This window comes from Stegostoma tigrinum, chromosome 5 (assembly GCF_030684315.1).
Source record: "Stegostoma tigrinum isolate sSteTig4 chromosome 5, sSteTig4.hap1, whole genome shotgun sequence".
Lineage (NCBI taxonomy): Eukaryota > Metazoa > Chordata > Chondrichthyes > Orectolobiformes > Stegostomatidae > Stegostoma > Stegostoma tigrinum.
The window spans coordinates 37,470,156-37,486,768 of NC_081358.1; the positions used below are offsets into that span (position 1 = coordinate 37,470,156).

At 41.8% G+C, this 16,613-nt stretch overlaps 1 protein-coding gene across 3 annotated transcripts in view; it reads left to right on the forward strand.

Annotated features, from left to right (window-relative positions):
* The window catches only part of ano10a (anoctamin 10a), a 96,919-nt gene that overhangs the window by 38,787 nt on the left and 41,519 nt on the right, over positions 1-16,613 (forward strand). For all 3 annotated transcript variants that reach the window (XM_059645933.1, XM_059645932.1, XM_048529823.2), the window contains exons 10-11: positions 5,869-6,060; positions 9,722-9,850. In XM_059645933.1, the coding sequence (XP_059501916.1) occupies positions 5,869-6,060; positions 9,722-9,850 (321 nt within the window). The remainder of the gene's footprint in view (positions 1-5,868; positions 6,061-9,721; positions 9,851-16,613) is intronic.

The following is a 16,613-nucleotide window of genomic DNA, read 5'->3' on the forward strand; positions in this document are numbered from 1 at the left end:
AAGCAGGAGTGTTATCCATTGAGCCATGAGATACACGATAGCGCGGCACGGTGGCTCAGTGGTTAGCACTGCAGCCTCACAGTGCCAGGGACCTGTGTTGGATTTCACCCTCTGGTGACCGTGTGGAGCTTGCATGTTCTCCCCATGTCTGCGTGGGTTTACGCCAGGTGCTCCATTTTCTTCCCACAGTCCAAATAGTGCAGGTTAGGTAGATTGGGCAGTTTAGCGTGGCTATAGTGTCCAGGGATGTGAAGGTTAGGAGGATTTGCCATGGGAAATGCAGGGTTCCAGGGAAAGGGTAGGGGCATGGGCATGGGTCTGGGTGGGATGCTGTTCGGAGGGGTGGTGTGGACTTATTGGGCCATTTGGCCCGTTTCTACACTGTGTAGGAATTCTGTGATATGATCTAAAAGCGCAAAGGTGATGTTGAGTTTGTGCAGGATCTTAATTCTCAGTTGGAATACTTTAGCGATTCTGTTGTTAGAAGGGATACAATAGAATGGAAAAGTGCAACATAGATTTATTAGGTTGTTACCAGGGATGAAAGATTCTCCAACTAGAATTCTTTTTTCATTGGAGCAGTCCTAATTATTTGTTGATTGAATGGAGATCTGTTAGATTATGAAGGGTTATGATAAACTCATTCTTAATGCTCAAATTCTGCCTTTATAAGGAAAAAATAATGCAGATAAACAAAAGCTTGGTGGAAGAAGTATACTTTAGAGAGTGTTGTAAAGGAGGAAAGAGCAGTAGAAATTTCTGTGGAGTGGATTTCAAAGCCTAGGACCAAGAAACTGGGGGAAAACCATTACACAGTGCTGTTAAAACCAGATGTTTAAGAAGCAAAAATATTTGGCAGGGTTTGAACTGCAGAAAATCACATTGATGGGCAAGCACATGAACTACTTTGAACATAAGGATGAGAATTTTAAAATTGAGCCTCTGATTAACTAGGAGCCAGCAGGTTATGTGCATGTTGGGTAACCAGACATTGTGCACATTTGGACACAAGTAGCAGCTTTAGATGACCAGGCTTATGGGGGATGGAATATGACAGACTGCTTGTTGGAATAGTTCAGCCTAGAGATGTACGTGAAAAAGAATATTGATTAATATTAGTCAGAAGGTGAGATTTGACTTAATGACTTATGGAAATAAAACTGATGTATTGGTCAATGCATTCTTGCTGTGCTGTGACGTTCATTGCCATTCTGTGCACATCTTTTTGAGCATTACATGAACATAGAACATAGAACAGTACAGCACAGAACAGGCCCTTCAGCCCACAATGTTGTGCTGACCATTGATCCTCATGTATGCACCCTCAAATTTCTGTGACCATATGCATGTCCAGCAGTCTCTTAATGTCCCCAATGACCTTGCTTCCACAACTGCTGCTGGCAACGCATTCCATGCTCTCACAACTCTCTGTGGAAAGAACCCGCCTCTGACATCCCCTCTATACTTTCTTCCAATCAGCTTAAAACTATGACCCCTCGTGTTAGCCTTTTCTGCCCTGGGAAATAGTCTCTGGCTATCAACTCTATCTATGCCTCTCATTATCTTGTATACCTCAATTAGGTCCCCTCTCCTCCTCCTCTTCTCCAATGAAAAGAGACCGAGCTCAGTCAACCTCTCTTCATAAGATAAGCCCTCCAGTCCAGGCAGCATCCTGGTAAACCTCCTCTGAACCCTCTCCAAAGCATCCACATCTTTCCTATAATAGGGCGCCCAGAACTGGACGCAGTATTCCAAGTGCGGTCTAACCAAAGTTTTATAGAGCTGCAACAAGATCTCACGACTCTTAAACTCAATCCCCCTGTTAATGAAAGCCAAAACACCATATGCTTTCTTAACAACCCTGTCCACTTGGGTGGACATTTTAAGGGATCTATGTATCTGCACACCAAGATCCCTCTGTTCCTCCACGCTGCCAAGAATCCTATCCTTAATCCTGTACTCAGCTTTCAAATTCGACCTTCCAAAATGCATCACCTCGCATTTATCCAGGTTGAACTCCATCTGCCACCTCTCAGCCCATCTCTGCATCCTGTTTCCTTTAGACTTAAAGGTTATTTAATTTTATGAAAATACATTTTTTTCAAAGCATCTGAACTGTGGAATGGAATATGTCATAGGCATAGGATGTTTGACGCAGATTCTTTGTATTGCTCCATCAAGTACACCGAAATCATACATAGCAGATGTAAAAATCTGCCTCCATTACTCAAAGCACTGCGTACATCAGATACGAGCTGGATCTATTACTAAGTAAAATTTCCATTCCTACTCCCCAGTTGACCATTTCCACATCAGATGCAACACTGGCTGAGCTATAGTTTGTGCCACTCTGACTAAAACCTGGATTTAGAGGGAAACTCAATGCACCACATCCATCTGTTTGAGCCCTCTTCCAACTTCCAAATCTTCTAGCCATTTACGTTGTCCTGCTCCATTTTGCAACTAGATTACTGATTTGATGTTGAAATTCACGTGAGGTTTTGCCAGAGGTTGCTGCCTGTAGAGAACTGCATTTGAGATTGATAGCTGGAATCCCCTGCTCCTGTGTCCTGGCACGCAGCACACAGAATACTAGTTTGCTGCACTTTCATCTCTGAAAATGTACGTGCGTACATTCAGGGTACTGGCTTCCTTCTCTGGCCAACGCCCAACAACTTTCCTTCGGTTTTTTAATTGACCATGGTGAGTTGGAGATCAAGTCTGAGTAATTCACAAGTGTTCATTTCTATCTGTACTAGGAAATATTTGTTCAACTAAACCCCAGAATAAGTACTACCACAGTATTGAACAACTAAGGTTGTATAAGTATATCTTGTAACAATAATAGATTCCAAAAAGCATTCATAAGCATTCCTTTCTTTTGCATTACTTTTATAAAGTTGTCAAAGCCAAAGATGATCATAAATTCTGTCTTCAGGCAGTTTGCTGATAAAGTCTTATCTGTATGTTTTGAACGTTTGGCTGTTTTATTTATTACGTGTGCAGTTTGTTAAATTACAATTGGTGATAGAATTGACCTGTTTAGGGTGAAAGCTATGTCAAGTGATTTTTGTGTTCCAGTTTATATTTAACAAATCTCAGTCATTAAAAACAACAGGAAGTGCATTAACACATAGTAAATTGTTTACCCTGAATGGTCTGATAAACCTGAAGAATCCAAACTTTGAATTCAATCTGTGCAGAGTTTAAATCCATTTGTTACTACTTGTTATCTTAGCCCTTGGTGCTAAGAATCGTTTGCATTTTTTTGAGGTTGAAGGTTTCAAAACCATGTCTTTTAAATTTAATCCAAAATATTCAATTTGGACCAAACCAACAAAACATTAAAGTGCAGGAAAGATTGAGTCCATGTCTGCTACAAGATTCAAACTTCTGTCTTTTGGACTGAAATTTCTGCTTTTTCTGTGTGACTGAGCTTTGAAAAGCACAGATGAACTGAAAGACCATGTGGGTATTTTTATCAATTCCAAAAGGTGTCAAAACAACTAGATAAATTCAAGTTTAAAAGAAAAAGAATTCAATTTACTTCATTCTACAAATAGAAGTTTAGAGTGTAAAAGAAAAGTAACAATGCTTCAGCTATGTAAAATCATTGTTCAGGCCGTAGCTGGAGTACATGGACAACTGAGCACCACACATTGTGGAAGTTGCCAAAAAAAGTTCAGATTTGTGCTCCTGAGATGCTGCTTGGCCTGCTGTGTTCATCCAGCTCTTCGCTTTATCTTGGATTCTCCAGCATCTGCAGTTCCCATTATCTCTCTCCATTATAGATGCAGTTTACCAGGTACAAGGAAAGTTTGGAAAAGTTGGAATTTGGTATCCTTGAACCAGAGACATTTAAGGGGTGGCCAGTTAGATATTGTCAGGATGAGCAAGTTGAATGGAGAATGATTGTTTCCTCGAGTGAAACAATAATCTAGAGGCCATTGATTTAAAATCATTGGCAAAACATCTAGAAGGAAATTGAGGTATTTTTCAGAGTTGTTGGGATCTGCAGTGCTGTATCTGAAAAGCAGTGGTGGAAGCTGGGGTTTTCAAATAATTTTAAGAGGGAGCTGGACCTGTACTTGAGAGTGAAGAATTTATAGTTACCAAAAGCTAGGATGTGGAACTAAACATGATTGATCTATCGCTCTTTTTTGTGAGATCTCAAATTTCAATAATCATGTATTATTCTTCTCTGCTGTGTTTTTTTTCCCTCAAAGGTCTCTTATGTTGATGATTTCTTTTGAAGTATGAATGGGTATCACTCTTGCTTCAAGTCAAAAAATTGGACTTCTGAGTCAGAACATCATTGGTTCAAATCCCATTCCAGCCACTTCACCATAAAATCTAAGCTGACATTTGCAGTGCTGCGCTGTCTGCAGTAACATCTTTCGGATGATACGTTAGGACAGATCAGGTTTTCTGTTTATCAGTTTGATGCAAAAGATTCTTCAAAATAGAAGAGTTTGGATGTGCTCTGAGCAATATTTGTGTCTTAATCAGTAGCACTAAAGATAATCTGATGCTTTAGCTGATTGCTCTTTGGGGGTGTCTGCTGTGTGCAAATTACTGAAGTGCTGCCTACAACTGCCTCCACAATTCCAAGAGTCCGTCCTTTTATTGTAAGGCACTTTTTGGGATGTCTTGAGGCCCGTCTGCATCTCTGATAGTGATGCTTCCTCAGTACTGTATTGGGAATGCTAGCCTTGATCATATGCTCAAATCTTGGATGGATTTGAATCTTTTATTTTTCTTGATGGGAGTGTTACCCACTGAAACACAGTTGCTAGTTCTTTGATAATGGGAACTGCAGATGCTGGAGAATCCAAGATAATAAAATGTGAGGCTGGATGAACACAGCAAGCCCAGCAGCATCTCAGGAGCACAAAAGCTGACGTTTCAGGCCTAGACCCTTCATCAGAGAGGGGGATGGGGTGAGGGTTCTGGAATAAATAGGGAGAGAGGGGGAGGCGGACCGAAGGTGGAGAGGAGAGTATAGGTAGGGAGGGGATAGGTCAGTCCAGGGAAGACGGACAGTTCAAGGAGGTGGGATGAGGTTAGTAGGTAGGAGATGGAGGTGCGGCTTGGGGTGGGAGGAAGGGATGGGTGAGAGGAAGAACAGGTTAAGGAGGCAGAGACAGGTTGGACTGGTTTTGGGATGCAGTGGGTGTTGGGGAAGAGCTGGGCTGGTTGTGTGGTGCAGTGGGGGGAGGGGACGAACTGGGCTGGTTTTGGGATGCAATGGGGGAAGGGGAGATTTTGAAGCTGGTGAAGTCCACGCTGATACCATTGGGCTGCAGGGTTCCCAAGCGGAATATGAGTTGCTGTTCCTGAAACCTTTGGGTGGCATTATTGTGGCACTGCAGGAGGCCCATGATGGACATGTCATCTAAAGAATGGGAGGGGGAGTGGAAATGGTTTGCAACTGGGAGGTGCAGTTGTTTATTGCGAACCGAGCGGAGGTGTTCTGCAGAGCGGTCCCCAAGCCTCCGCTTGGTTTCCCCAATGTAGAGGAAGCCACACCGGGTACACTGGATACAGTATACCACATTGGCAGATGTGCAGATGAACCTCTGCTTAATGTGGAAAGTCATCTTGTGGCCTGGGATGGGGTGAGGGAGGAGGTGTGGGGTCAAGTGTAGCATTTCCTGTGGTTGCAGGGGAAGGTGCCGGGTGTGGTGGGGTTGGAGGGCAGTGTGGAGCGAACAGGGGAGTCACGGAGAGAGTGGTCTCTCCGGAAAGCAGACAAGCGTGGGGATGGAAAAATGTCTTGGGTGGTGGGGTGGGATTGTAGATGGCGGAAGTGTCAGAGGATGATGCGTTGTTTGTTCTGTTTTAAATTTGTTTTCCTCTCTCTTATAGGGAACATTTGATGATTACTTGGAATTATTTCAACAATTTGGCTATGTCAGTCTTTTCTCGTGTGTTTACCCTCTGGCGGCTATATTGGCAATTTTGAACAACATCACTGAAGTGTTTTCTGATGCTCTGAAAATGTGCTGTGTCTTCAAACGACCATTCTCCCAGCCTGAACCTGACATTGGAGTCTGGCTGGTAAGCAGGTTCTGTTTATTCTGTTTGTGTTTCCACTTGCTACTTAAATGAAAATATGTTGATAATTATAACTGCCAAATGACTATCTCAGTTTTCGTTTCACTTAATCTCTGAAAATATAGGCTAGAACCCATTATCTAAGAAAAGGAATTCTCATTAACATTTGAAGAAAATTTCTCTGTATTTGACAGTGACTATCCCCAGAATTATATTTTGAGCATTTTCTTGTATTAGGCGGTGATTATCCCTGTAACTATATTTTCAAATTAAGATTCCCTTTTATATCTTAGGTTCCTTTTTACTCCCATGTTGCCTTTGGTTTCTGAGAACATTTCTCCACTATGTGCATAAATAGTGGTTCTATGTTGCTATTTCGCTGCTATGATTAAATCCTTTACATAAGATGGCCCAATATTTCTTCGTTAGAAACTATCCATGTCAATCTTGTATGTATTCATTCACTAAACAAGAACGGTCCTTTTGGGGTAAAAAAAAATCCAAAGATTCACAACCCTCTCGATACAGAAATTTCTCCTCTTTCTGTCTTAAATGGATGATCCCTTATCCTGAGAATACACCACCTTCGATTTCTAGATTCTTCAACTGGGAAACAATTGCACATCATTTAACCATCAATTCCTCACAAAAATTTTCATGACTTGTAATGATACCACCATCTAAAATTCCAAAGAATATTAAACCATTCAATGAAGATTTCTCCTCATTGGAGAATCCTTTAAACCTAGGAATCAACAGTGCAGTACCAGAGTTCTTAGTTTGCACAAATATAACAAAAATAAATACGCAGTTTGGACTAATATTATTAGCCCAGATTGCACATGCATCCCAATCGGAGCTCATTGTGGGCAATTCGTACCAGTTAGAACAAATGGCTTTGGGTGAAAGATTACTTTGATTTACAGCAGAGTAAGCATCAACAAAATTCTTCAGCAACTAAGCTGAAGAATCCTCCCTGAGATCAGTACAGTCAAAATGGGAAGCATAGTTCAGTATTTATGTACCAAAAGTGGAATAATGATTTAGAATTACAGATTAAAAGAGAAAAGAAAGTTGTAAAAGGTATTTTAGAAGTTTTTAAAATGGCCACACTTATTAATGTCCAAACGATTAAGACTTGACAGTTGTAAAAATATACTTATGACCATCAAGCTAATGTTTTATGGTGTCTGTAATAGGGAACTGGTGGGTAGGTTCCCTGAGTCCATGCCATTTGCATATGTTGTGATGGCAAGCACTGTTGCAGCGCAGTCTGTAAAGTTGAAGGGGTATTGCTCTTGTCCAGCTCTATGCATCTGGTTTTTTTACATGAACATGGCTCAGTGCTGGAAGACAGTGTCCAGCTTATTTCATGGTATTCCGATAATGGCAAAAATATCTGAGCCAATGTATTATAATCTATATAGTTAAAATCGGACTTTTCTATGCAGTTACTTGGATGGACAACAACTAACTTCAAGAAGAAGGTATAATAGGCTGCCTAATAGGTTATCCTATGTGATGCAGCACCATTAAAAGCAAAACTGCCAAATTTGTTTCACAGGGATGTTATTAGACAAAGTTTGACTCCAAGTCATGCAAGAATATATTGCGATAAGTGACAAGAAGCTTGGCCGAAGAAGTAAGTTAAGGGGGATGCCCTAGGAAGAGACAGAATTAAAAAGCAAAATAATAGGGGTGAAGAATTGCTAGGAGGATGGTGGTGTGTGGTAGGCTCAACTGTAGGTATAGTAGCACTTGCACCTGAATGCAATCACCATTTTCATTGACCAAATCCAACATTTTGTATATTCAAAAGAAAAAACTTATTCTGGGTTTATAGAAGCTCTGACAGTGATCCCAAACAAAAGTTTATACAAAAATTGGACTGTTTGCAGCAGGGTCAAGCAATCGAGAATAAGCACAAACCTGATAAACAACTTTAGATGGAGCCATCTGCAATATGTCCTTGGATATTATACAGTGACTACTTAGACAAACGTTACTGCATAGACCAGTATTTATGAAGAAGACTTAACAAAATCGATTGATCATGAACCATTTTGAAATGGTGGTCGGCTGCTCTGAAGGACTGTTAAGAAGTTCACATCTTTAATGTGGCCTTACTTCAGTGTGCATTATCTCACCAATGAACAACACTACTATCAGATAAAAGATATCCTGAAACAGTAGGCTGTACTTTCAGCTTTGTTACTATCTCCATGCTGTTGCCAGCAAGAACGAATGCCTACTTTATTGTGCAAACAGACACCGTCTGTACAAGATGTTAATAAATCTGGCATTTTTGTCTGTGGTAAGAATCGTGAAAGTTTGAACTTTAAACATTTCCATGTGCCTTCAGTGTATATTTTAAAATGTTCCTTTTAATTTGCGTTACAACATTTACGATTGAGAAATGTTTTTCCTTATGTTGAAGTTTGACCAGTTTTAGCAGAGGTGTAGACAATACAAACTTCAAAAATAAAACATTAGTAATCAAAACCCTCGTCGTGGAACAAGATATCTTTGGAATTAAATTTGTTGAAGTTTCGGGGATAGTGGTATGGTGTAGAGTGCTGGGGGAGCAAAGATATTGATAGCACATATTAATTGATTGTTCTGCCATTCTCATATTCCAGTGGTATATCTGACTGCCAGACCTGAAAGAACAGAATCCCACAGGGGTGGGCAAAGGGAGAGAGGACATAGACACCCCATTGTTCTGCCATTCTCATATTCCGATCACTTAATCTGCACTATTAATTTCATTCCTCCTCCAGCCCTCTACAACCTCCCCAAAATATAGCATAAATGCTGCCCCCTCCACACTTCACTTCAGCTCTGAAGAGATGTCTAGACTCAATGTTAATTTGCTCCTTGTCTACAGACGCTATCTGACCCACTGCGATCTCCAGCATTTGTTTTCAGTGCGGGTGACAGCATCTGCAGTAATTTCTTCTTACATTGTTGAAGAACTGAGTTTGTCTTGATGTTACCTGTGAATTATTCAAATCTGCAGACTATATGCTTTGTTGAATCTTTGACAGTGTGCCAATTAAAATTTCCTGCATTTGTGACTCGAATCGATGATAAATGATCAATCTGTGGGAGAGTCATGAACTTTATTAACTTGGGCTACTTATGCCTTGAATATTGCCAATGCCTGTACTGACTTTGAGGTTAGAAGTCCTCTTTCACAATTTTAAATCCCAGGTGTACAGGACTGCACATGTATAATCTTATAATACAAAGACCAAAAGCAACAAAATATAGAACATCTAAAACATAGAACGAGGAAGAACTAATGACCAATTGTACACCTTTCTACATAATAGGGAGGGGTCTATGGCTGGCATCCAGACATTGTGCAGTTTTTTGATTGATCAGTTTTGAAGCTGGAGAATTTTCAAAGAAACTCCTAGAAGATTTATGATTTACTAGTTTCTTTTGTGTCTCTGATTATCTTCAGATGTATATTTATTTTACTGAAAACCTTTGTCAGGATTTATTTCTGGGCAAGAGAACTGCAATTCTCATGAGTACTTATTATTAAAAATACCTTGGTAACCAATGTTACAAAGTAACTTGAATACATGTTTTTCTGATTTGGTATTATGAGCTTCCATTGAGTAATAATTTAATTGAGTGTATTTTTTGTTTGTAGCTGGCTTTCGAAACTATGGGCGTTATCTCGGTGATGACCAACTGTGCACTGATTGGGATATCGCCCCAAGTGAAGAGTTTCTTTCAGGAAAAGAGCATAGAACTTGTCCTATTAATTGTGGGTGTGGAGGTAAGTTAAAACATTTGTATTTATTGAACTTTTGCATGTCATTGGTGTATTAGCAAAATAAGCTACTTCACTTCTTTTCCTTGATCTGCTCCCCTGCACTCATTAATCTTTTATGAAAATAGTGTTGGAGAAACTCAGTCGGCTGGCAACATCTATTCCAATGGGAAATATATTGGATTCAAATCGTTAGCCCTGCTTCTTTTTCTATAGAAGTTGCTAATTTAACATCACTTTCTGTTTTTATTTTGGATCTCTAGTTTCTGCAGTACTTTGCTTTTATTCGCGCGTTTACTGTTGTGACATACCTGTCAAAGAATCATTTGACCTACACATTGAACGTTTGGGCTTTATGGATTTGCATCAACCTATCAGCAAGTACAATACAATTCATTTGTGTGTATTTAGCATACATTGTTTGTACCTGATCTATTTCCTTCGCAAAACTGATTAAGAAAAGTTTTTTGTTCCAGATGATGAGATTCAAGTTTATATGAAGCAAATTAAACAATCTATTTATGATTTTTTAAAAAAAAATCTTGATTGTTTTAGGCTTGGGGCTATTAGTTGATAATTACAGATATTGCTCTTTGTTTGCCCCAAAATAGCCTCTTGTCAAGATCCACAGTGACTGTGTATTTTTTTTTTACAAAATTATACATTACCAATTTACTAGGGGCAGTAACTTAGAGCTTGTGTCCAGAACGTGGACTATTGATTGAGACGTGAATTTGTGTCCTACCATGATGCTTATGGAGTTTAAAATCAGTTAATCGATGATGCCATTTTCTCATCCGCTACTTTCTATGGTGCGACCTGTCCTGTCATGGCCAGCTGACTCTATCTTTGCATATGTAGTGGTTATTTTGGGATTACGGATAGCCACTGTGTAATTGCCCCTCTAATGTGGGCAGCTAAGTTGCGGCAAAGGTAATAATGTGAAGCTTGCCAGTGTACCTACAGCCATTAACGGAATAAAAGTACAAAAAAATGTACATGGATACATCCAAATCTCAATTAGTTCAAGGGGCAAATCCTAATGGAGTTGATAGAAGCTTTTAAAAGTGACAGTAGAGGAAGTAATTGGTCCACGCAACCTTTTAGGACCTGCAAAAGTAAAACACTATATCTGCTAGAGATTTGAAATAAAAATGAACAAAATCTCTCACATAATACAGTGGAGATGGAGGCCAGTTGATCCAGTGCCTCTGCAGTGGTGTTTAAGTGTGAACATCATTGTCTCAATCTTCTCCCCACTTGTCCTTGCATATTATCTCCATCCAAATAATCATCCACTGCCCTCCTTGAATGTCTCAATTGAACCAGCCTCCATCACACTTGCCAATAGTGAATTCCATATCATAACTAATCACTTTGTGCGAAAGCTTTTGCTCACATTACATTGGCTATTTTTGCAGATCATTTTAAATCTATGGCCTCTCATCCTCTGTTTTCTTTAAGAGCAAGAGTTTCTCTTTACTTGCTCTATCCAGTTGGCTCACGATTTTAAAAACGTCTATCAGATCTCATTGTAGGCACCTTCTCTCCGCAGCGTACAGTCTCAACTTTTTCAACTTGTCCTCAAAACTGAAGTTCCTCATCTCCGGAATCATTCTTGTAAATCACTTCTGCACTGTCTGCAATGTTTACACATCCTTGATATGATGTTATGCTCAGAACTGTCAGCAATATTTCAGCTGAAGTCTAACAAATTGGAGTTCGATCTGGATAAATGTGAGGTATTGCATTTTTGGTACAACAAACAAGGTAGGGAATTAAACATTTAAAAGGAGGGCCTTGGGTAGTGTTGTTGAACAGAGGCACCCAGGGGATCAGGTATGTAATTCTTTTGAAGTTTACACCACATAAAGACAGGGTGGTTAAAAAGGCGTTTGATCTGCTTCCCTTCAATGTTCAGTCCTTTGAGAATAGGAGTTGGACACATTATGGAGATCGTACAGGACATTGAGGCATCTTCTGGAATAGTGTCCAATTGTAGTCACCCAGTTACAGGAAGGATATTATTAAGCTGCAGTTAGTTCAGAAGAGATTACCAGGATGTTGCCGGGTGTGGAAGGTTTGAGTTGTAAAAAAAGGCTGGATTGACTGGGACTTCTTTCCGTGGAGCATAGGAAGTCGAGAGGTGACCTTATGGAAGTTTATAAAATAATGAGGAGCATGGAGAGTTAATGGTAGTTGTCTTTTTCCTGGGATGGGGATTTCAAGACTAGGAAACATTATATTTTGAGATTTATTTTTAAGGAGAGCGATTTTAAGCAAGACATGAGAGGCAGTTACTTTCCACAAAGGATTGTCCACATATGGATTGAACTTCCTGAGGAATTGGTGGATGGGAGTACAATTACAACACTTAAAAGGACCTTTTTGAATAGGAAAGGTTTGGAGTGATTTGGACCAGGAGCAGGCAGGTGGGACTAAATTTAGTTTGAAATTATGTTCAGCATGGACTGGTTGGACCAAAGCGGCTGTTTCTGTGCTGCATGATTCTATGACTATGCCTTGTACAAGTTCAGTATTACTGGAAACAAAGACTTTATGGTGGACAGTTGACAAGCAGTGGAGGACCTCCAGAGCAATTTTTTCAAAGTGCTCAGCCAAAGTATATTCCAGTGAAAAGGAAGGACCCTAAGAAAAGGGGTAATCCGCCGTGGGTGTCTGAGGAAAAAAGGGAAGTATCAAATTGAAAGAGAGGCATACAAAGTGGCCAAAAACAGCATGAAACTAGAAGACTGGGAAAACTTTAAAGGTCAACAGAAAGCCACAAGAAGAGCTATAAAGAAAAGTAAGATTGAAAATGAGGAAAAAAACTTGCACAGAATATAAAGACAGATAGCAAAAGTTTCTATAAAAAGATAAAACGAAAAAGAGTGGCTTAAGTAAACATTGGCCCTCTTAGAGGATGAGGAGGGGAATTTAGTTGTGGGATATGATGAAATGACCGAGGCATTGAACAGGTATTTTGTATTGGTCTTCACAGTGAAGGACGCTAATAACATGCCAGTAACTGACAGAGACGAAGGTAGGTGAGGACCTGGAAACAATCATTATTTTACGGAAGAGGTAGTGTTAGAACATAGAACAGTACAGCACAGAACAGGCCCTTCAGCCCACAATGTTGTGCTGGCCATTGATCCTCATGTATGCACCCTCAAATTTCTGTGACCATATACATGTCCAGCAGTCTCTTAAATGACCCCAATGACCTTGCTTCCACAACTGCTGCTGGCAACGCATTCCATGCTCTCACAACGCTCTGCGTAAAGAACCTGCCTCTGACATCCCCTCTATACTTTCCACCGACCAGCTTAAAACTATGACCCCGCGTGCTAGCCATTTCTGCCCTGGGAAATAGTCTCTGGCTATCAACTCTATCTATGCCTCTCATTATCTTGTATACCTCAATTAGGTCCCCTCTCCTCCTCCTTTTCTCCAATGAAAAGAGACCGAGCTTAGTCAACCTCTCTTCATAAAATAAGCCCTCCAGTCCAGGCAGCATCCTGGTAAACCTCCTCTGAACCCTCTCCAAAGCATCCACATCTTTCCTATAATAGGGCGCCCAGAACTGGACGCAGTATTCCAAGTGCGGTCTAACCAAAGTTTTATAGAGCTGCAACAAGATCTCACGACTCTTAAACTCAATCCCCCTGTTAATGAAAGCCAAAACACCATATGCTTTCTTAACAACCCTGTCCACTTGGGTGGCCATTTTAAGGGATCTATGTATCTGCACACCAAGATCCCTCTGTTCCTCCACGCTGCCAAGAATCCTATCCTTAATCCTGTACTCAGCTTTCAAATTCGACCTTCCAAAATGCATCACCTCGCATTTATCCAGGTTGAACTCCATCTGCCACCTCTCAGCCCATTTCTGCATCCTGTCAATGTCCCGCTGCAGCCTACAACAGCCCTCTACACTGTCAACGACACCTCCGACCTTTGTGTCGTCTGCAAACTTGCTGACCCATCCTTCAATTCCCTCGTCCAAGTCATTAATAAAAATTACAAAACAGTAGAGGCCCAAGGACAGAGCCCTGTGGAACTCCACTCACCACTGACTTCCAGGCAGAATATTTTCCTTCTACTACCACTCGCTGTCTTCTGTTGGCCAGCCAATTCTGTATCCAAGCAGCTAAGTTCCCCTGTATCCCATTCCTCCTGACCTTCTGAATGAGCCTACCATGGGGAACCTTATCAAATGCCTGACTGAAGTCCATATACACCACATCCACAGCTCGACCCTCATCAACTTTTCTAGTCACATCCTCAAAAAACTCGATAAGGTTTGTAAGGCATGACCTACCCCTCTCAAAGCCGTGTTGACATATATCGTATATGGTAAACAACAGTGGTCCCAGCACAGATCCCTGTGGAACACCACGGTCACAGGTCTCCAATTTGAGAAACCTCCTTCCACTACTACTCTCTGTCTCCTGTTGCTCAGCCAGTTTTTTTATCCATCTAGCTAGCATACCCTGGACCCCATGCAACTTCATTTTCTCCATCAGCCTGCCATGGGGAACCCTATCAAACGCCTCACTGAAGTCCCTGTACATGACATCTGCAGCCTTTCTCTCATCAATCAACTTTGGTCATGTCGTCAAAGAACTATATTAAGTTGGTAAGACATGACCTTCCCTGCACAAAACCATGCTGCCTATCACTGATAAGCCCATTTTCTTCCAAATGGGAATAGATCCTATTCCTCAGTATCTTTTCCAGCAGCTTCCCTTCCACTGACATCAGGCTCATTACTTCGATTATCCCTGCTTCTTAAACAAGGGGACAGCATCAGCCGGGACTTCACCCTGCTCAAGAATCCTGCAAAGATCCGTGTTAAGGCCCCAGCTATTCCCCCTCTCGCTTCCCTCCGATCTGCCTGTATGGCTGGTAAACAAAGTTTTGCAATGTAATACGGTACACACGACAGATAAATCAATCAATCGATCAATAACGGGTTCATTTAAAACCATAAGCTTTCAGAACGCCGCTCCTTCATTAGGTGAGGTCCCTCTGAAAACTTGTGATTTCAGATAAGCCTGTCGCATTTCGGTGTCCGCCCCAGTCCAACACCAGCGCCTCCACATCATAACTCCCACACAGTCCGAGGCTATTGTGACAGTGACCCCACCGTTCCCCCTCGCCCGAGGGGTAGAGACCCTCCGGTTCAACCCTGGAACCGGTGCTCCCCAACACCACCGCAACCTTCCCCCCACTGAATGTGGCAGAGAGCCCCGGGTGGCGAGCCCCCTCACCTGAAACTCGTGGGCTTTCTGGTGGTATCCTTTGATGAAATGCCAGTAGAAGGTGGACAGCAGGCCACTCCCAGGGAGATCCTCTATGGTTTTCAAACCCTCTCGCTCCTCTACCGACGCCCTCGCGGTGGATTTGTAGCCGAAAGCGCGAATTGCGGGCGGGGGCAGCCGCTTGGCGGTGAGGAGCCGGTACAGCGGCGCGGACATAGTGCCACAGCTCGCTCTGTCTCTCTGTGTGCGTGTGTCTCTTCTTGCTGCTGCTGTTCGACCTTTGCTGGAATTCAAAAAAAAAAGCCGGGCTGGGATATTAGCTCCGAGCTGGGCACTCTGCCAGGCTCTCAACTTTTAGAGATAGTGAGAACTGCACAAGTTGCAGAATCTGAGATCACAAGGTGTGGAGCTGGAGGAACACGGCAGGCCAAGAGCATCAGAGGGAGCAGGGTTTAGACCCTTTTCCAGAGAGAAACACAACAACCTGAAACGTCAGCTTTTCCTGTTTCCCTGTTGCTGCGTAGCCTGCAGCTCCACACCGTGTTGTCCCTCGAACTCTCTCACTCGCGTTTGTGCGCAGAAATTAACCCTCACTTTCGGTGTGGTTGGTCCCATTAGGGATATAAAAACGGGCAAACTTGCGCTGCCGGTGTTGGGCAAGCTAATGGAGCTAAGGATTGATAAATCTCCTGACCCTGATGGAATGCATGCCAGGGTACTAAAAGAGATGGTGGGAGAACTGGCGTAGATGCACTGGTGGTAATTTTCCAAAATTCACTGAACTCTGGGGCAGTCCCAGTAGATTGGAAAACAGCAAATGTGACACCACTGTTTAAAAAGGGAGGTAGACAAAAGATGGGGAATTATAGACCGGTTAGCTTAACGTCTGTAGTGGGGAAGATGCTTGAGTCTATTATCAAGGAAGAAATAGCAAGGCATCTCGATAGAAGTTTTCCCGTTGGGCACATGCAGCATGGATTCATGAAGGGCAGATCATGTTTGACAAATCTTTTGGAATTCCATGAAGACATTTTGAGCAGGGTGGACAATGGGGACCCAGTAGATGTGGTGTACCTAGATTTCCAAAAGGCGTTCGACAAGGTGTCGCAGAAGAAGCTGCTGCATTTGATAAAGATGCATGGCGTTAGGTGTGAAGTATTAGCATGGATAGAGGATTGGTTGACAAACAGGAAGCAGAGTGGGGATAAATGAGTGCTATTCCGGCTGACCATCAGTGACTAGCGGTATGCCTCAGGGATCGGTGTTGGGACTGCAATTATTTATAATTTATATAGATGATTTGGAGTTGGAGACCTCGTAGGGTGTCAGAGTTTGCAGATGACACTAAGATGAGTGGCAGAGCAAAGTGTGCAGAGGAACATAAATATGCTGAGTGGGCAATGGTCTGGCAGATGGAATACCATGTAAATAAATGTGAAGTCATACATTAGGAGTAACAGTAAAAAGGATTATAACTTGAATGGTAAAAAGTTGCAGCATGC